General features: G+C 43.4%; 1 protein-coding gene across 1 annotated transcript in view; it reads left to right on the plus strand.

Moving 5' to 3' along the window:
- The window catches only part of PTPRJ (protein tyrosine phosphatase receptor type J), a 161,791-nt gene that overhangs the window by 122,134 nt on the left and 19,193 nt on the right, over positions 1 to 20,464 (plus strand). Inside the window, 10 exon segments of the mRNA XM_072758962.1 lie at positions 1,743 to 2,000; positions 6,469 to 6,726; positions 7,470 to 7,748; positions 9,748 to 10,041; positions 12,973 to 13,104; positions 14,548 to 14,758; positions 14,868 to 14,992; positions 16,778 to 16,865; positions 18,752 to 18,793; positions 19,437 to 19,524. Of these exon segments, the coding sequence (XP_072615063.1) occupies positions 1,743 to 2,000; positions 6,469 to 6,726; positions 7,470 to 7,748; positions 9,748 to 10,041; positions 12,973 to 13,104; positions 14,548 to 14,758; positions 14,868 to 14,992; positions 16,778 to 16,865; positions 18,752 to 18,793; positions 19,437 to 19,524 (1,775 nt within the window).

A 20,464-nucleotide genomic window follows, 5' to 3' on the forward strand; every position in this document is an offset into this window, starting at 1 on the left:
TTTGCCCAGGGCTATAGAGCTAGCCTGCAAGTGGCAGATCAGAGACTTGTGCCTGGCTCTGGACCCAGGGTTCGTTTGGCAGAATGCTTTCTTTTAGGTGTGTGTTGCTTCTTGGGAAGCACATCTTAGTTGATTTTTTTGGTTTGTTGGTTTTTGTTTTTTTAAGAGAGAGACAGTGAGGTGGAGGGCAGAGCAGTAGGCAGAAAGAGAGGGGGAGACAGAGAATCTTAAGCAGGCTCTATGCCCAGCATGGAGCCCAACATGGGGCTCGATCTCATGACCCTGAGATCATGACCTGAACCAAAATCAAGAGTTGGACACTTAACCAATGGAGCCATCCAGGCGCCCCCACACTGTAGGCATTTTTACAGATGTCTTACCCCTTTGGGGGTAAATGGAATTTGTTTTCACTTCTCCACCTTTTACATTTTTTACTGTTTAATCCCTTTAAGTTGGTCCGAGGGTTGTGGGTTATTGTTAAGCTGTTTATTAGTCAGGATTAGGTTTGGTGGTGAGTAACAGAAAACTTCCCAAGTATACATGGCTTAAACAAAACATTTTCATTGTAAAAGAAGCACAACGCCAGGCAGGATGGGATGGTAGAGTGTTAGCCAGGCTCCCCTGCAGGACACAGAAACTATGAGCTTTTTTAAGCCAAAAGGAGTTTAATCCTGGGAAGTGGGGGCTTATAGAATTACTGTGAGGGCTGGTGTATTATTTTGCTGGGGCTGCCATGACAAAGTGCCACAGACCGGAAAGCAACAGAAATTTATTTTTCACAGTTCTGGAGGCAAGAAGTCTGAGATCAAGATGACACATGTGGGGTTTCCTCTGAGGCCGCTCTCCTTGGCTACCTTCTCCTTGTGTCTTCACATGGTTGTCCTTTGGTCTACACATGTCTGTGTCCTAATTTCTTTTTATAAGGACACCGGTTATACTGGATTAGGGTCCACTCTAATGACCTCATTTTACTTTGATCACCTGTTTAAAGACCGTATCTCCAAATGTACCTCATATTTTGTGGTACTGAGGGTTAGTACTTCAACATAGGAATTTCGAGGGGACACAATTCAAGTTGTAACAGCTGGGGAGCAGGCTTTAGGCTGAGACCCAGGAATGACTCCCACCTTAAGGGTGCACCTTGGTTACAGAGCTCCGGGGATGTATGTTCTCAGCTGTAGTTCAGGATCGGAAAGCCACAGGCACCACCACAGCCACAATGTTGGTTCTAGAGCTAGGCAGCCTGAGCTCCGGGTGTTGCATGTCTATTCCAGTGACAAGGAGGAGGAGGGACAGAAGGTACTGCTCCACACTTTCCTAGAAGTCATCTAGCAGCAGGGGATGCTGGGAAATGTAGTCTTTCTTTCTGATGGCCATATACACAGCTAAAAATCTGTTCTGAGCAATTAAAGACAGAGTGGGGTAGAGATCAGTATTGTCCCATGTCAGGAGCCTCTGCTGCATGTCCCTAAGCAGAGATTCTTTCATTTCTAGTGAATGACTTTGTACAACCAAGAAATGTGCAGTTTCTATGCTCTTATAGCCAAGTGTTTTCTCAGTGGGCAGAAAAACCAGTTTCTGAAGGGCTTGTGTTGGAAATGATAATACAAGGAAGAGAAAAAGACAGGTCAGGTGTCCCAAGTGTTCATTTAATCTCAGCGTAAATACTTTTATGAAGTTCAGTCATTCTTGTCTTCTGGAGAAATAGGTTCCTAATCTAGTTGTTTACTTTTTTTCCTCAGCCCCTCATCCAGTTTCTGACTTTCGAGTGACGAGTGTTAGCACAAGGGCTATTGGCTTAGCTTGGAGCAGCAATGACTCAGGTATCTTTAAGATATTTACCTCGAAGAATGGAACGGAAAGAATTCAGGAGAACACAACCACCTACCAAAGTATCATCATTGATGGCCTAACCCCTGGGACTGAGTATAGTTTTGAAATATTTCCGCAAGGACCAAATGGGACTCAAGGGGATTCCCAAACAGTTTGGCATAGCACTGGTAAGAAAATAGGCTGTTTTCTGCAAAACGGTTTCTTGAAGTCAGTGTAACTTAAAATGTCAAGTTTTCCAAATACTGCCTTTCCTTTTATCTCAGAAAAATATTTAAAAAAAATATAATGATAGTAATGCATATTCATTTTATAATATACACAGACAAGCAAAAAGAAGAAAATGACATGGTAAACTATCCACTAGAAATAATCACTGATAACTTTTGGTATGTTCTTGGTATATGAAATAATTACTGATAACTTTTATGATTTTACAATTTTAAGATATATACAGGGGTGTGTGTGTATTTTTAAAGATTTTATTTATCTGAGAGAGAGAGAGAGTGAGTGAGAGGAGAGAGAGCACAAGCGGTGGAGAAGAGGCAGGAGGAGCAGAGGGAAGGGGAGAAGCAGACTCTTTGCTGAGCAGGGAGCCCAATGCAGGGGTCAACCCCGCACTCCAGGATCATGACCCAAGCCTAAAGTAGACGTTCAACCGACTGAGCCACCCAGTCACCCATTATATATATATTTTTTCTCTTACAAACATTGAGGTCATCCTGTTGATGTGGTTTTATAATCTGCTTTTTTCTACTTAGCAGCTTATTGTGGATATTTTTCCCTTTCAACACAAATATTTCTACAGGATAATTTTAATACCTGCCTGGCATTTAGACAAATCAAAGGTCGACAGATAATAATGGCCCATGGGCCAAATCTGGCCCACTGCCTATTTTTGTGAATAAAGTCTTATTGGAACACAACCATGCTTATATATTTACATATGGTCTACAACTTCTTTTGTGCTAGAAATGAGTAGTTGCAACAGAAAATATATGGCCCACAAAGCTTAAAATATTAATTCTGTGGCCCTTAAAGAAAAACTTACTTGACCCCTGAGATAAATCATTGTTCAAAGTATGACCCAGGGATCCTTGAGAATTCCCTAGTTTTTTTCAAGGGGTCAACAAGGCATTATTATTATCATAATGCTGCTAAAATGTTATTTGGCTTCTTCACTTTTATTCTTTCATGGTGACTGTATGATGGAGTTCTCCAGATGCTATGTGACAAGGGATGACATCACCACTCTGATGGCTAATGGAACGTATGCTGGTGTATTCTTTCGTTTTAAAAATATCATTTTTATTTCTAGTATAGTAAATATAAACATAGCCTGCATAAAAAAAAATTCTCTTTTAATAGGTGAAGGAGTCCTGAGACTCAAAGTTTAAGAACCATTGATCTGGATGTATTGTAAATTATTTAAGTACTCCTCTATTGTTGAATAAGTAGATTATTTACAGTCTTTCATAAACAACATTGTTCTTTAAGGTTAAATGATATTGATGAAGGTATCTTATGAAAAAACTTAATGTTCATTACTATTGTTTTTAAAATTTGAAATAATTTTTTTGGGGGAAAGTTTGGAAAACATGCACTGTTCTTTGATCGTAAGAGAATTGAAATCTTTTATACAGAGGGAAGAATAAAGAAATGAGACTAGTTCCTTTAGCCACACATGAAATCAGGTGGGCTTTTGAGATTTTCCTTGTATAGGTTTCTTTAACTCTGTTGGTTGGGTTAAGATTTTTTTTTTTTAATGGGTTAAGATATTGATAGTTACTTGGAAGTTCTACTTTCAAAATAAGGAACTGCAAATGTGTATTCCTCAGATTAAATATAATAATTCCTTTTCAAGTGTGAATTTTGTATTAGACTGTTGATATGGGCTCTTAATGTCAACATATATTTCTTTCCTTCTTTTGAGAATTTGCTAATAATGAGGATCACCATGGTGGGGGACCCTTGATATTGTGTGACTTGCCAGTCACCAGAACTAAGTATAACAATAGTTTAATATATTGGGGGTTGATAAAGTGCTGGGCTCTCATCCTTTATTTTTTAATTTTTATCACAACTTCATGAGGTAGGTACTGTTGACCTATTTTCCAGAGTAGGAAATGGGAGGTCTGTGAGCTTAATAACTGGCCCAGAGTGACAAGGTAGTGAACTGGCTTCTGTCTGGCTTTGAAGAGTGAGGTCTTAGTGACAGTGTGGACTGACACTTTGACGTGGTACAGCTGCAAAGTAATTTAGGACTGTTCCTTGAGGAGAAGGCATCTCTTGCACTGTCGCCCATAACTGAGTTTCACTGAATGGAAATCAAGAAGAGTTGTAATAAGTCTCTTAGGGGATTACCATTGTATTATTGAACAACTTCTGTTATTATTAAAATTGATATAACAGCATTAAAGGAAATTTTGAAGAAACCAAATACTGTATGACCCAGCAATCCCAATCCTGTGTGTGTGTGTGTGTGTGTGTGTGTGTGTGTCTGCATGTGTTTGTATCCAGAAGAATTAAACTAAGGACTTCACATGGTTATTGTATACCGGTGTTCATAGTAGCATGATTCATGATAGCTAAGAGGTGGAAGCAATTAAGTGTTCATCAACAGAGCAGTGGATAGACAAAATATGATATAGCCACACAAAAGAATATTATTCAGCCATAAAAAGGAATGAAATTCTGCTAGCTGCTGCAACATGGATGAGCCTCCAAAACATTATGCTACATGAAAGAAGCCAGACACAGAAGGACAAATATTAGGTTTCCATTCACAAAAGGTTCTTGGAATAGGCAAGTTCATAGAGATGAATGTAGAATAGAGGTTACCGGGGGGTGGGGGGGGATGTTGCTGTTTAATGGGAACAGAGTGTATGTTAGAGGTGGGTGATGAAATCTTTTGGGTATGGATGATGGTGCTGGTTACACAACATTGTATGTTTGTATGTATGTGGCATGAATGTGTTTAATGCCACTGCGTTGTACATTTACAAATGGTTAAAATGATGAATATTATGTGTATTTTATCACCATCAAAAGTAAGGGATTAAAAAATAACTCCACTCTTCTAACCCAGCTGAATTGCTTTCACATCTGTGTCCATAATATAGGTTTTGTGTACATCAGTAATTATTATACAAACCATTGTATTTTGTATGATTTTTTTTTTGACTCAGTGTGGGCTCTAGCTTCCCTTCCATTGTAAGTATGATCTTCATGTTTTTAGTGGCAGCAGAATGTTTCATTAGGTAGCCAGATCACAGTTTACAAAGCTCTTCTTCTTTCTTCTTTCTTCTTTCTTCTTTTTTTTTTTTTTAAGATTTTTTATTTTATTTATTCATGAGAGACAGAGAGAGAGAGAGAGGGAGAGGGCAGAGACACAGGCAGAGGGAGAAGCAGGCTCCATGCAGGGAGCCCGACGTGGGACTCCATCTTGGGTCTCCAGGATCACGCCCTGGGCTGAAGGTGGCGCTAAACCGCTGAGCCACCTGGGCTGCCCAAAGCCCTTCTTTTTTTATGGAATATTTAGATTATTTGTAAGTTCTTTTACCTTTATAGATAGTGGCTTTCTCTTATGGTCTTTTGTCTGTCGAATCCCTTTAACATCAGGAATCTGGCTGGTGGTAGAGAAAGAAGCCTCTCAAAGCTACCTCCCTTGAAGGAGAACCCACTTATAAAAAATAAATTTTGGAAGAGGTAGTACATGCACGTGGTACAAAATAATAAAAAAATGCAGAAGGTTTTACACTGAAAATATTCCCCTCTTTTGTCCCCTCAGCCACTCAATTCCTCCCATTAGAGGTGACCTTTGTTCCCAGGTGAAGAGAGAAGTGTTTTGAAAACAAGGGCAGAGAAGAGGCCCCATTTAGGTAGTTATTTCTAAATAACTAGAAGAGGACCTAGAAGGTCCTAGAAGAGGACCCATTTAGGTAGTTATTTCTGAACCTTGATCTGTGTGTTCCTATTACATCCGGTTCAGTGTGTAGAGGTGAGGTGGGTGGAACAAGGTACCCAGAGTGTTCCTGAGGGAGATTTCTCTTCTGACCTCATCAGCTCTGAGGGTGGACAGGATAAGTGTTTTCGCTTCTTCACCCTGGCCTCAAATACTCACAACCTAGCAAATGGCAACTCTCCCAGTTCATTTGTTCTCTTCAGTATGCCTGACTATGTTACAGGAAGATGTTTGCTTTTGAAGAAATGATTAAAAAGTAAAAACCTATTTATCGTGATATGTACCTTGGTATGTATTGAGTATATATACTAAAAAATACATACATCCTAAGTGCGTAGTTTGATGAATTTTCACAAACTGAATCCATCTGGTCATTAGCACTTGGATCAGGAATCTGAACATGATTTTTCATTCCAGAAGACCCCCCGAAGGGGGCGTTGTTATGACAAAAACAAAAGCCCAGAGAACCAACAGGATAAATTGGTAAGTTCATCTGTGTTACGGAAGAGCCGAAGTTCTTGAAAGAAATGAGTGTGTGTGATTCTCACTGGTTTTGGAGCTTACCTTTCGTGGACGCATTTCAGACTTTGATGGCAAAAGAACAGTTCTCTTGATACTTCGAAATAAAGCTGGGCATTATGATGGTCTTTGACAGACTTCTTTTTTTTAACCAGACCCCAGTGCAGTCTTGGACATCCATGTGCTCAAAGTCACCACAACGGAAATGCAGTTGGAATGGAAGAGTACAGACAATGCTTCTGAGTACACCTACTTCTTAGACATACAGTCCGAGTATGGCTCCAACCAGACAAACAGTTATCAGAACGAGATCACTCTCAGGGACTTGGTTCCAGGCACCTTATATAACATCACAGTCTTTCCAGAAGTGAACCACATCAAGGGGAAATCCAGCTCCAGGGCACAGTATACACGTAAGCCTCTTAGGACACCCTGCTGAGGGGTGTTCTTTCTGACTCCCTCCTGAAAGGTGGGAGGTCAGCCCTGGCTAAACAGGGGGATAAGGGACCACTGTGTTTCTGGGCTCCAGGTAGAATGTGAAGCTGCTTAAGCAGAAAACATCAGTCTCAGCAAAGGTTCTGTTGTTCCCAGCATTGATGCTGAGCCACGTGAATATGGAATTGTCTTTAGAAGCAGAAAACGATCTGATAAGCATGGACAGTGTAACTGTTCCATTCATTCCTTGGGAATGCAGACTAGAGGAGGGTCACTTTGTCACGTTGGCATTAGAGATACTGCTCAAGCGACGAGCTTTGCACGCAGCCATCAGGGAGGGGTCTTGCTAACATTTTTGATCTAACTCTATGGTAGATGTGGTAGTTTGTGTTATCTTTTTAGTCTGTTTTTCTCTTTTGTTAATCAGGTTTCCAAAACAGATAGGAAATTAGGCCTGGAAAATATATTTTAGATAAACTGAAAAGTTTTAAAAAAGAATTTTTCTTTGAGATTCAATTTATATAATTATTTTCTGAAGGTCTTTTTGGGAAGCCTTCTGTCTTTTGAGTCAGCAAATGTTAGCTTGATTTATTCTGTCCCAAGAGGAGCCAGGCTGTTTTTAGAGGCAGTAAATAAAATGGTCCTGGAAATCAAGGCTAATCCATGCCTTTTTTTTTTTTTTAAAAAAACAAACAACAACAACAACAAAAAAAACCCTAAGGACCCAGTAATGTATCCAACATTGAAATAATTACCAACATCACAGCGGCGAACTTAACTTGGCAGAACTTTGATGAAGCTTCTCCCAGGTACACCTACCACCTCTTTATTGCAAAGGATGGAAATTCCAGCAATGCAACACAACTTGTCACATATGTTGGCGTCACCTCTGTTATCATCACTGAGTTAAGCCCTGGCTCGGCATACACAGTGGAGATCTACAGCCAAGTAGGGAATACCACCATGTCCCTGACACCCAGCTGGCAGTCATTCTGTACAGGTGAGTAGCCGCAGGTGCCTTCTGGGCTCTTTTCTGTTTGGTGCTGACCTGGCAGGTGTGTCCTCCACAGACTTTATAATGTTCTGTGTCGGGGACAGAAATAGACACTGAGCTCTTTGAGATATCCTATTAGCTCGTTAGTGCTTTCTTTTTGTTCTTATCATTTATTCATTCAACAAATATTTATTGAACACTGACTATATGCCAGGCACTGTTAAGTGACACCCACAAGTCTCTGCCTTCCTGGAATTTTTATTCTGGTGGGGAAGACATATAATAAACAAGATGATGGTTACTGGTAGGGAAAGGAAAAAGAATAAGGAAGGGGGAGATGAGATGTGTATCTAGGGTGCCCCCAGTGAAAAGGTTATTGAGCAAAGACCTGAAGGAAGTGAAAGAGCCAGCCATATGACCATCAGGGCATAGAGCACTATAAGCAGAGAAACAGCCAGTGCAAAGGTCCTGAGGCTGGAGTATGCCTACCTGTTGAAGGAAGAGCAGGAGGCCAGGATGGCAGGAATGGACTAATGCAACAAGGGGATGATGGGTAGATGGTAAGGCCTGAGAGGTAATGGGCCAGGAAATGGATGTCATGCAAGCTTGTGGTTCATAGTTTGGCTTCCCCACTGAAGAAGGTTGAAAGGATATTATTAAAATGGATGCTCAGCCTTTTTACCCGTTTTGATCCTTCTCTCTTAGTGTAAGTAATGCTATAAAGGGAAGGGTTAAAAAAAAAAAGGGAAGGGTAGCCCCGTTTTTAACTGAGGGAGCTTTCAGAAAGGACCCCAGGGAATATTATACCAGTGGTTGTGAGTACTTCAGCTCACAGATCTGGTTGGGTCACCTTGGCACCTGTGTACCACCTATTCTCTCCCCTCTTTGTACCTACATCTTCTCTTCCTTAGACCAAGCTACTCAAGTGTGTTTGGGCTGATTTGGAAGTGGAGGGTTCTCATTGGATCAGCCTCCCTGGTGGTAGTGTAGGAGCTGGAACCATGATGACCTCTGATCTTTCACATGGAGCATCTAAAATCCTGGCAGCTCTGAGTCACCTCTGCTAACTTGGGCTCCATCCACCTGGTCTAGACACAGAACTTTGGGATTTGGGTGGCTTCCATTGCTGATACTTATCTTAGCTATACTTCAGTCTGTAGCAAGCTCATACATATGAGCATTTATGACTAGGGGTGGCTAGAAAAGGAGCTGTGGAGGTAGGTGTGCATTGGGTAGATTACTTTTCCAGGCCTCAGGTGGAGAATATGGGAGCTGCACCAAGTGATTTGTTAGTGCTTTTCCTGACATAAAATACTGTAGCATTGAAGTCATGATAATACTCTCCCTCAGTATATTTCTTCAGGACCCCATGACCATGACCGGAGCCCAAATCAAGAGTCAGAAACTTAACAGACTGGCCAGCCAGGTGCCCCTGACGCCCCATTTTAAAGATGAAGAAACTGATTCCATTTACCAATGACTATTTCAGCATGTTATATCTATATAAAAAACCCTGGACTTGGATTTAGAAAACCTGGGGCCCAGTTTTTGTTGCTTACCAGCCATGTCATCTTTAGCAACTTAAATAACCTCTCAAAGCCTCAGCTGATTCTTCAGCAACTTGGGATGGTATTAAGCCTACCTCTTCCGGAGGGATTGTCAGAGGGGCACCAAGATGAGATGACATGGGTGAAGAAGTTGCTGCCACCATCCTGTTGGGCTACAGCTAGCTCTCGCAGAACCCTGTTCTCTTCCAGCGTAGTGACTCATAGTCATTGTTTCATTTAATCGCCATACAGTCCTGCAGCTGAGGCTCGGTTGGGTGGCTGACCCAAGGTCACACAGTTCAGTAAGTCCTGATTCAAGGTCAGCCTCTGCCTCTTTTACCCTGCCACATGGCTCTCTCCTCATTACAGATGAGACAGGATTCTGCTGCTCGCTGAGTGCCAGTGTTCACAAAGGCCTAAGTCCCAGTCCCTCACGATGTGCTGTGCTTGCTTTGCAGATCCTTTTCCAGTAACCTCCTTCCACTGTGAAATGGTCCCCAAAGAGCCAATCTTGATTCTCAAGTGGGTCTGCCCTCTCGGCACCAACACAGGCTTCCAGCTGGAGATTAGCAGAGGAGCTTGGAAAAATGTGACGCAACTGGAGAGCTGCTCCTCAGAGAACAGCACGGAGTACAGGACGGAAGTCACGTATTTGAATTTTTCTACCTCCTACAACATCAGCATCACCACTGCCTCTTCCTGCAACAAGATGGCATCTCCCACCCAAAACACCTGCCTCACTGGCATTACAGGTGGGCTTCCTAGTGGCATTGTGCTTACCCCCGGAGCATGCCGACCCAGTGGGTCTACAAGTGTGGCCCAGAAATCTGTATTTCTTTTGAAATTTCTGCTAAAATATTTATTTTTGTTGGTATAGGTAATTCTATAGAAATCTAGTCTTAAAAAGAAGAATAAGAGGGACTCAGGTTTTATATTCCAAAGGTTTCCTTTGCTTTACAAAATAATTCATTGCGGTGTTTTTCTTTTAAGTAATAAGTTCCTGTCTTGCATTTTGCTTTAAAAAGCATTTTCATAGAAATATTTAAATATACACAAAAGTAGAAGAAAGCCTAAAGAAACCCACATATCCACCATCACCCAGATGGATATTTATCAGAGTTTGACCAGTCTTCTTTCATTTATTCCCTCCTCCCTGATTGGATTACTTTGAGACCAGCCCTGGTCATTCTACACTCTAATTTATAAATGTTTCAAGAAGTATTCCTCTAAGATAGAGGCTCTTTTCCCCTTTCATTCAGACATAACCACATTGCTATTACCATCACACTTAAACAGTACTTTTATTTTAATTCACATATACGGTGAAGATTCATATTCCCTGTGATCCATTTTGACAAACTCCCTAGCTATTTTTTGAGGAATGGGGTTCACTCACTGCCCAGGGGATCCCAGTAGTCAAACTTTTACACTCATCGTTCTTATTTTTTGGACTTGGAAAAAAGTTGTTTCTTATATCTTTGCTTCTTTTGTATTGTCTTTCCCTTGCCGTGTCTTTGCCAACATCATGTCTTAGATCAGCCTGGTGGGTTGGTTTAGCTTTGTGCTTTTTGACCTCTGGATATATTTCCTTTAGGGTATCAGACTGTTTCTGGAAATTTTCCAAAGAATCCGTGGTTGTAATAGTAAGAGAGAAAGGTCTTTTACTGCAGGGACACTGACTTGAAAAGCGGTTGAGGAGTTCTGTGGACAGTGCCTTGGATTGATTGGTTGATTTTTAGTGCCTTGGATTTAGATAGGCAGACCAGGGTTTGAGTCTAAGTTCTGCCTTTTACAAGCTATGTGAGCCCAGAAAAGCTACTTAACCTCTATGAGCCTTGTTTTTCTTAGTTATAAAAGGGAGAAATAGGGGCACCTGGATGGTTCAGTGGTTGAGCGTCTGCCTTTGGCCCACGGGGCGATCCTGGAGACCCGGGATCGAGTCCCACATCGGGCTCCCGGTGCATGGAGCCTGCTTCTCCCTCTGCCTGTGTCTCTGCCTCTCTCTCTCTCTCTCTCTCTGTGTGTGTGACTATCATAAATAAATAAATAAAATATTAAAAAAAAAAGAGAACTATTATTTGTTAGTTGCTGTTTGCCGGGTGTCAGGGCCACTGGTGAGTAGGGCAGACAGGATCCCTGGAGCGTAGGATTCAGATAAGCAGAGAGAGAGGGAAAGGATTGCCAGTCCTGCAGGAGGATGAGCTAGCAAGTTACTGACAGTCTCACCTGTCTGGGCAGCTGAAAGGCCAGGCTCGGAGGGGAATCCAGGGAGCCTGAGTTAGGAAGCCGGCTCAGCAGGTGATGGTTAGATATGGGGATAGTGCCCTCAAGTGGTCACTGCTCTCAGCTACATGTGAGGCTGCCGAAGCCTGGTTCAAAGCTCTGCTGCCCAGGACAAAATATTGCGAGTCTCCTGCAGAATTTAACATTTTCTAGGAGCTGCATTAAAAAAAGTCAAAAGGAAGAGCTGACATTGATTTAAATCATGTTTTCTTTAACTCAGTATATGAAAAATATTATCGTTTCAACATGTAGTTTGTATTACATGGAATCCAGTCTACGTTTCAAGTGTACAGTGCCTCTGAATTTGGGCCAGTCGTGTTTGAAGAGCTCAAAAGCTCTGTGTGGCCAGTGGCTGCCGTGCTGGGCGGTGCAAGTATGGGAGCCACGTTGTGGTGTTTTTGTTCGGTTTTCTCTGTCTCCCTTAATCTTAAATATAATAATGAAAACACACTGTGAGAGACAAACTTAGGTGAAGTGTGTGCGTGTGTGATCATCTTTAATTCAGCATTTTCTTCCTTTTGTGTTCATTTGGAGGGTGACTTTAGAAGCTCAGCTCAGGGGTCCTCTAGGTGGCTCAGTGGTTGAGGGTCTGTCTTCAGCTCAGGTTGTGATCCCAGGGTCCTGGGATCGAGTTCTGCATCAGGCTTCCCCTAGGGAGCCTGCTTCTCCCTCTGCCTGTGTCTCAGCCTCTCTCTGTGTCTCTCATGAATAAATAAATAAAATCTTAAAAAAAAAAGAAAGAAGCTCAGTTAGGAAAGGGAGGCATGTCATCATGAAGGTCGCATGGAATGTTCCTGTGTCGGTTTTTCTGGTTTCTGGGAAGAGGGTCGGTTGGGTTTCTCAAGGTGGCGTTTTAAACCAACCTTAGCAAAAAGAGGACTTTACTTTGAAGAATGTGGACCAGAAACATAGCCAGGTCTGAGGAGAAAGTGTAATCTTTGCATGTCAGCCTTCCTCCCCTCTAGGTCCCTCCCATACTGTTTTTAGCTGACCAGGGCATTGGATACTGTACCCCATGGTGGGCAGAGAGCTGCCAATGGCTCCTCACTTAGAGATCCAGCCACACAGGCTCTCTCTTGATCTCCTTCTACCCCAGTCCTCTGGGTCAGAAGAGGCTGGGAGAAGATAGGAAAGGCAGTTTGTCTTTAGCCACCAAGGCTGTGGGGATCCTATCCTGGGTGTGTGGCTGGGCATGCTGAAGGTGCTGTTGTGAGCTGCGGAACCTGCCATCTCTACCCCCCACTTCCCTTCCCTGACTCTTGCTCTGCATGTGTTCTGCATGAGCCCAGCCCATCGCTCCAGAGTCAGGGCACTGCAGCAAATTTCTCCTTAATAATTTTGTATCTTCTTTGGTTTTATTTAAGTGGTGGGTGATCATGTTTCATTTTGCTCTGTTTCAGACCCCCCTTCTCCAGATGGATCCCCGAATATTACGTCCATCAGTCACAATTCAGTAAAGGTTGAGTTCAGTGGGTTTGAAGCCAGCCATGGACCCATCAAAGCCTATGCGCTCATTCTCACCACTGGGAATGGTAAGGAGGGGTCAGTTACAGGTTCCACAGCCCATGATACATGTCATGATGGGGGGGGGCATTCCTGTGCCCACTGAGTCACATTGGAGATACAAATACATGTCTGTTTTTGCACTGTAGCCACACTGTGGCCCTCACAAGCGGGTGGGCGAGCTATTTGCCCGATGATCTCCGTCAGGGTTGACAGACTGTCTATAAGGAGCTGGATAGCAAATAGTTTAAGTTTTGCAGGCCATGCAGTCTCTCACAGCTGCCCGACTCTGGCGCCGAGGGGTGAAAGCAGGCACAGACGGTGCATGAAGAATGAGCGTGGCTGTTCTAGTAAAACATTATTTGTCAGAATGGGCAGTCCACTTCCACTGGTTTTAGCTTGTGAAGCATACCTTGCCGACGACCTCTGACCTAGGTTTTTCTTCTCTTTTACAATACAGGGTCTTTTAAGTGATGGAATGTTCATCTTAATCAACTTTCTCTCTCTCTCTTTCCTTTCTCTCTCTCTCACAAACACACCATATTCAAAGGGTAGCTTTCTCTTCAAGGAAAACAGGAAGTGATTTGCGTTTGTGATGGGAACTTGCAAAAAGCATCCTCACAGCTGAGAGAGGAGGTGGCTCACATGCCCCTTGTCCCTGACAGGGCTCCGTTACATTCTTTGGTGGGAAGAAGGGCATGATTCGAGGGTGTCTTTGTTAGCCGTATGTGGGTGCTTTGCATAAGCCGGGTTTTCATGGCCAAGTTTTGTTGTTTTTGTGCATTCTTTAAATGGGAACAAGGCAGTGCTGCCTCTGCCATGCTCTCAGCCCGTGGTACTGTCCTCCCCTCCTCGGGGACGGAGGGATCAAGCATCTTGTAAGGGCTGTGAGCATCCTAGAAGGCAAGGAATTCGCTAGTGTCATACACTTCTGGCAGAGTTTCAACAACTGATACTGAGATCTCTCCATCTGTCTCTATCTCTCTCCTCCTCTCTGTCATTCTGTTTTGGGTCTGTTTCAAGTCCTTTCATTGTGAGGTTTTCAGCAAAATCCACGCTTAGGCCTCGCCAAATGAAGGAGGTGGTATCTCATAGTGACCGGGAGTGACCACTGCCAGCCTGTGGTGGGTGAGACTGTGCGCTCCAAGCCGATGGTCTGGGTCAGAAGTCAGCCTGACCGTGTGCACCGTGTGGCCTCAGGCCCAGGCCCTTTTAGCTTTCTGTGCCTTCATCTTCCCACCTGTAAGATGGGGGTAGTAAACCTAACGTGGTGAGACTGTTGTCTGTGACGATGGTTTTGTACGTAGAGGTTATGCACGCAAAGCCCGCAGAACTTCATCTAAGCCAAGCCTGGCACAGAGATCTGTGATCATTACCGCCCAGTGTCAACGTCATTGTTTAGATGCATGCGAAACTGAAATCTCTGCCATCACTTGCTTATTTATGCCTTTCTTTCTATGTGCCTCTCTTAGCTGGTCACCCATCCCCAGATGTTTTGAGATACACGTATGAGGATTTCAAAAAGGGGGCCTCGGAGACGTACGTGACATACCTCATAACAACAGAAGGGAAGAGACATCCTCAGGGCTTGGCTAAAGTCTCGAAATACGAAATCGATGTTGGGAACGAGTCAAACACGCACGGTTATTACAACGGGAAGCTGGAACCCCTGGGCTCCTATCGGTAATGCCTATGGGGTTCCTGCCTCTGGGGCTGAGCCCTGCGCGCGCACCGCTCTGCACGCCGGGGGCGGTGGCCACGTCTCAGCTCTTTCCTCCTTGTCCTCCCGCAGGGCTTGTGTGGCCGGCTTCACCAACATCACCTTTAGCCCTCAGAGCAAGGGCCTCATAGATGGCGCTGAGAGCTACGTGTCCTTCAGTCCCTATTCCGACGCGGTTTACTTGCCCCAGGATCCAGGTAGACAAAAGCACAGCAGTGCCGTTAACATTTCAGTGGGGTTTTTGCTTCCGGTGTCCACAGAAGGCCGGGAGTCCACCCGCCTCCTTTGGCTGGTCTCTCCTCTCAGAAGCTGAGATGTCACATGGCCATCAGGACCCACCTCTGCTTCCTCCGAGGAGGACCCCAACCCCCCTCCCCCGCCCCCCACGCTGCACTTCCACTCTGCAAACACGGTTTAGTCCTTGCTTCTCAATGTGCATGCCAGGCACACTGTTTGACCTTTAGTGCGTAGAACCTTTGAACGTTAAGGTCATAGGGAGTCACAGAAATGGTCTCGTCCAGCTCCTCTCATAGAAATGAGGCTGTGAAGGCCCAGAGAGGGAACAGTGACTTGCTTAGAGGCAGGCCTGACACTCTGGTCCCAGACTCCTTGTCAAGTGCTCCTCTCCTTTATCACACAGACTGAAGTGATTTAGGAGCCTCATTTCTTTTTTTTTTTTTAATAAATTAATTTTTTTATTGGTGTTCAATTTACCAACATACAGAATAACACCCAGTGCTCATCCATGTTAAGTGTCCCCCTCAGTACCCATCACCCATTCACCCCCACCCCCCACCCTCCTCCCCTTCCACCACCCCTAGTTCATTTCCCAGAGTTAGGAGTCTTTATGTTCTGTCTCCCTTTCTCATATTTCCCACACATTTCTTCTCCCTTCCCTTATATTCCCTTTCACTATTATTTATATTCCCCAAATGAATGAGAACATACACTGTTTGTCCTTCTCCGATTGACTTACTTCACTCAGGATAATACCCTCCAGTTCCATCCACGTTGAAGCAAATGGTGGGTATTTGTTGTTTCTAATGGCTGAGTAATATTCCACTGTATACATAAACCACATCTTCTTTATCCATTCATCTTTCAATGGACACCGAGGCTAGGAGCCTCATTTCTGTAAGAGGAGCTGGATGGCGCACTAACAAACCAGTGGATCCCTTTGTCTCTGGCCCGAGGCAGGGCTGTGAAGGCCCAGGGAGGGGGCATATACAAAGGGATCAACTGGTTTGTTAGTGTGTCTGGTTTTTACACTTGATAGCTGTTGGCTTCAGGAAAGAAGCCCCAGAAGCAGAGTTCAGGGAGTTCGCACCCCCTTCCCCAATAAACAAGTGGGTTTTATGTCACTTGAGCACAATGCTGTAGGTACTTGTGCTCCTGTGTGGGCATTAGTGTCAGAAGGGTCAGAAGCGACAGGAACCACGGGGGACATTGTGTCTAGTGGATTTTAAACAGTGGTTGTTCCACCACGCAGGGCCAGTCTTGAGACCCTCCCTGCTCCCACCCTATTGCCACAAGAACATTTCTGCTTGGTTCTCTATTTTATATGTTGGGCTGGTACATGCAATTTCATTCGAAGAAACATGTCAGCAGTAAGAACAACTCAAAAATCATAGACAGCCCAGTTCCCTAGGTTTGCAGTTGAGGAACCCAAGGAAGGGGGAGTGGCAACTTTCTCAAAGCTAACCTGTTAGTGGTGGGCTGGGGCTGGGGAACCTGGCTGCCAAATGCCTAGATTAATTATATGTCCAAAGGTATTTAACACACACACACACGCACATGCACACGCTCTCTCTCTCTCTTTCTCTCTCTCTTTGATTTGAGGACTCTGGGCCGGTTGTTTGTGAGCATCCTTTTTTGGAAAAATATCTAATTTAATTTTATTTAAATTCAATTAATGAACGTATATGTTGTATTATTAGTTTGTGAACATCTTCTGAAGTGCCTCTCATTTGGACTTTTCTCAGGTGTCATCTGTGGAGCAGTTTTTGGATGCATCTTTGGTGCCCTGGTCATTGTGGCTGTGGGAGGCTTCATCTTCTGGAGAAAGAAAAGGCAACTGTTGTTTATTTGAATGATAATATCCTCCTGTTTTAAGGGGGCTTTTTACTATGGAAACTTTCAGACATTTACACAATCAGAAGGACTCCTGTCATGGGTCCCCAAGTCCCCCCATCACCCACACTCTTCACTGGCCAGTCCCACTTCCTCTCAGCACCCTAGGGCGTCAGGCCCTGGCACACGGTGCTGTGTAGGGCTCCTTCTGAACTGTGTCTTGGGGTTCATGAATCAGTTTTGTGGTGCTAAGAGATTTCATTTTAGAGTTAGCTAGTTTGAACATCTGCTCTGTCTGACTGGAAGTTAGGGAGGTCCATTGTGATGTCTACAATAATCTGTGATGTGACACCAAGGAGCATTACAGAAACAGCACATGGTTAAACAGTAAAAATAGCAACTATTTTGAGCACTTACTGTGTGCCCGGATTTGTGTTTCCATCAGTTCTCATATTCATGGGCTCTAGGAGGCAGGTCTTGAAAGCCCCATTGCAAGGACACACAAGCTGAGTGTAGGAAGTATGGAGATGAACCTGATGTTTGCACTCCATCATTCACTCTCCTGTCTGACTGTGTGCTGGGAAGCCTTTGTATCAACTGCGATTCATTCATGCTTAGCAGGTGCTGTCAGGTGGGGAATTTCATCCTGGCTCTGAGTTTAAAGCAACTATGCCAGATTCTTCGGCCACCACCTTGCCCTGTTGGGTTGACAGGCAGATTAAAATTTTTTGTGTGTGAGGGATGGGTCAAAATAGCTTTCTTGTTTCTCGTTGAAGTAAAAGTTATACATGCTTGTGGCAAAAAAGAAAATACTGAAAAGAAGAACAAAGAAACTGGATACTTCATAATCATGGCACCTGCACAAAACTACATTTAACATTGATATGATTGTGAAACTCACACGTGAATATACAGACACACACAAATGGAATCATACTATGCGTATTATTTTCTAATCTGCTTTATTATTTAAGACATTGTGGACAGCTTCAAATCTTCTTCAGTTTAAGTGGATAGAGAGCCTTCAACTGTATGGAAATTATTCAACCAATTTTTCTGATGTTTGCAGTTTTTTTTTTTTTTTTTTTTTTTTTGCTACAGTTACTTAATCTGTCCCTAAATCTTTGGGCGCATTCATGACTATTTCCTTAGGCTAAATTCCAAAGTGGACAGTTGCTGGCTCAGTGGGTATGATGCATGTTTTCAATTTTGATACATACTGACAAATTGCCCTCCAGAAGGTGTTTTTTTTTTTTTTAAACACCAATGTGGGGTTTAGCCAGCCATGCAGGAGATGACCAGGTGCCCCACCATCGTACCCATAGTGGAGATATTTTCTGGCTTATTCCATTAACTTATCAGAATGGTTTATCAAAAAACAGTATGAAAAAGTGACTCTGGCTTTACAAAAGGAGCATGCTGCCAATTTATATTTACCCAGAGTTATTTCTTATCTTTTTTTTTTTTTAAGATTTTATTTATTTATTTGACAGAGATCACAAATGGGGGCAGCAGGCAGAAGCAGAGGGAGAGGGAGAAACAGGCTCCCCATTGAGCAAGGAGCACGATGCAGGGCTCAATCTCAGGACTCTGGGATCATGACCTGAGCCAAAGGCAGGTGCCTAACCAACTCAGCCACCCCGGTGCCCCATAGCCAAGGATATTTCTAACAGTTGCCTGAGCAAAATTCTTCTATACTTTTGGATCATAAAAAAGAGAGTTACTTCACAAACCAGTGTTTGCTGCCTAGGCCACCAACGTTAGTATAAGGGAACAGGATTTAGTGTCATATATATAAAAAAAGACATTTTACAGATACATGAAAGGGGAAAAAGCACAGGATTATCCTTCTTTGGTGTAATGGGTCTTTGTTTCTTTTAAAACAGGAAAGATGCAAAGAATAATGAAGTATCCTTCTCTCAAATTAAGTAAGTCTCTGGAGTTATGAGCTTTATTTTAAGACATTTAATACCCCAATCTGTTCAGTGACAATCTTAAGAATTTTTGATGGAACTTGCTGTCGTTTTTTCTGATTGACACATTTGGTCATGATCATCCAGAAGTTCTTGTAGCTTTGTTTTCAAGGAATCTATGTTTATTAGTCTCCTGAAACTAGTAGCTTCCTTGCCTTGTTCTATTGTGGCAAGTAAAACCTTACTTCCATATTCTGCCAATAAATATATGTTTTGTGATTTTTAAGAAAATAAGTGGGTTATCAATATGTAGGAGAAGACCTTTTTCAAAGTTACAAAGCCAATCAGTTGCATGAGAGGGTCAGGAAGGGAGATTTTCTGGTTTACATTTTAGTATCTTGTAAATAACATTATATTGACCTTCCCTCCAGTGTTTATAGTATAGTTTTTGTTCTTTTGGGAAGATGTTTACTATCATTTCTTGAGTCATGATTGAGTCAGTGTTTCTAATTGCTTATTTTTTTCTTTCTCTTTCTGTGATGAAGACCTAAAAAGTGAGTGGTTGCTTTAATTTTTTAATAACTTATATTTTCCTATTTTGAGCATGAACTTTGTTGAAGGTAAAAAAAAGTCCTAATAAGTTGTTCTGTTTTTGTAGATCCAAATTAATCAAAGTGGAGAATTTTGAGGCCTACTTTAAGAAACAACAAGCGGACTCCAACTGTGGGTTTGCAGAAGAATATGAGGTACGTGGTTGGAAATAATGTGGTTTTAATTGCTTTACCTTTCTCCCAAAAGTTGGAAAACCGCCCTTTTTTTGTTTCACCGGGAAGCACTACAGTCAGAGGTGGCCCTCTTGGAGGGGAGAGGTGTTCCTGCCTGTCCCCCCAGGGGTCCCACTGTGGCCCCCTGGGCTGGGAGCACTTAGATGTACCCTCCCTCCTCCTGCTCATGGTTTGTGTGTTTAATCTTATTAAGAAGTGAAGATTGTGTAGAGAAAGGGAGAGAAAATGGGCCATTCAGTCTGAGGGCTGTTAACTGGAGAGATTAGGAAACTTTTGGGGCTGGCATGGGGGGCTATGTGGCCCAGGTGGATTTCTGAGCATTGTGTGAGGTGCTGCGGAGTTTCTGTATTGCGGTCCCCATGTGCTCTACCCCCCACCCCAGCAGCCCAGAGCCCCTCTCTCAGAATGCCCTGTACACTCACCCTCCTTAACCCTGCCCTGCTGCTGTCTGTGCCTTGATTGAACCTACTCACCATTTGCATGGGCTTCCTGTGGCTGCCTTAACAAATCACCACAAACCAGTGGCTTGAAAACAATAGAATTCTCTTGCGGTTCTGGAGGCTCTACTAAGTCCAAAGTCAAGGTGCCTGCAGAGCAGTGCTCCCTCCCACTCTCTGGGGGTGGAGGGACCCCTTCCTTACCTTTTCCAAGATGCTCGTGGCTCTGGGTGTTCTGTGGCTTAGGGCTGAGTCAGGGCAGTCTCTGCTCCTGTGGCCTCCCCCCACCCATAGCTCCCCTCTTGGGTCAGCACACTTGTTATTGGATTTGAGGCCCACCCACATAATCTGGGATGATCTCATCTCAAGATGCTCAACTTAAATATATCTGCAGACTCTTTTCCAAGATAAGCTCACATTCCACAGGTTGCAGGAGTTGCCACGTGGACCTGTCTTTGTTGGGG

The sequence above is a fragment of the Vulpes vulpes genome, chromosome 5, assembly GCF_048418805.1.
Source record: "Vulpes vulpes isolate BD-2025 chromosome 5, VulVul3, whole genome shotgun sequence".
NCBI classification, from domain to species: Eukaryota; Metazoa; Chordata; class Mammalia; order Carnivora; family Canidae; genus Vulpes; species Vulpes vulpes.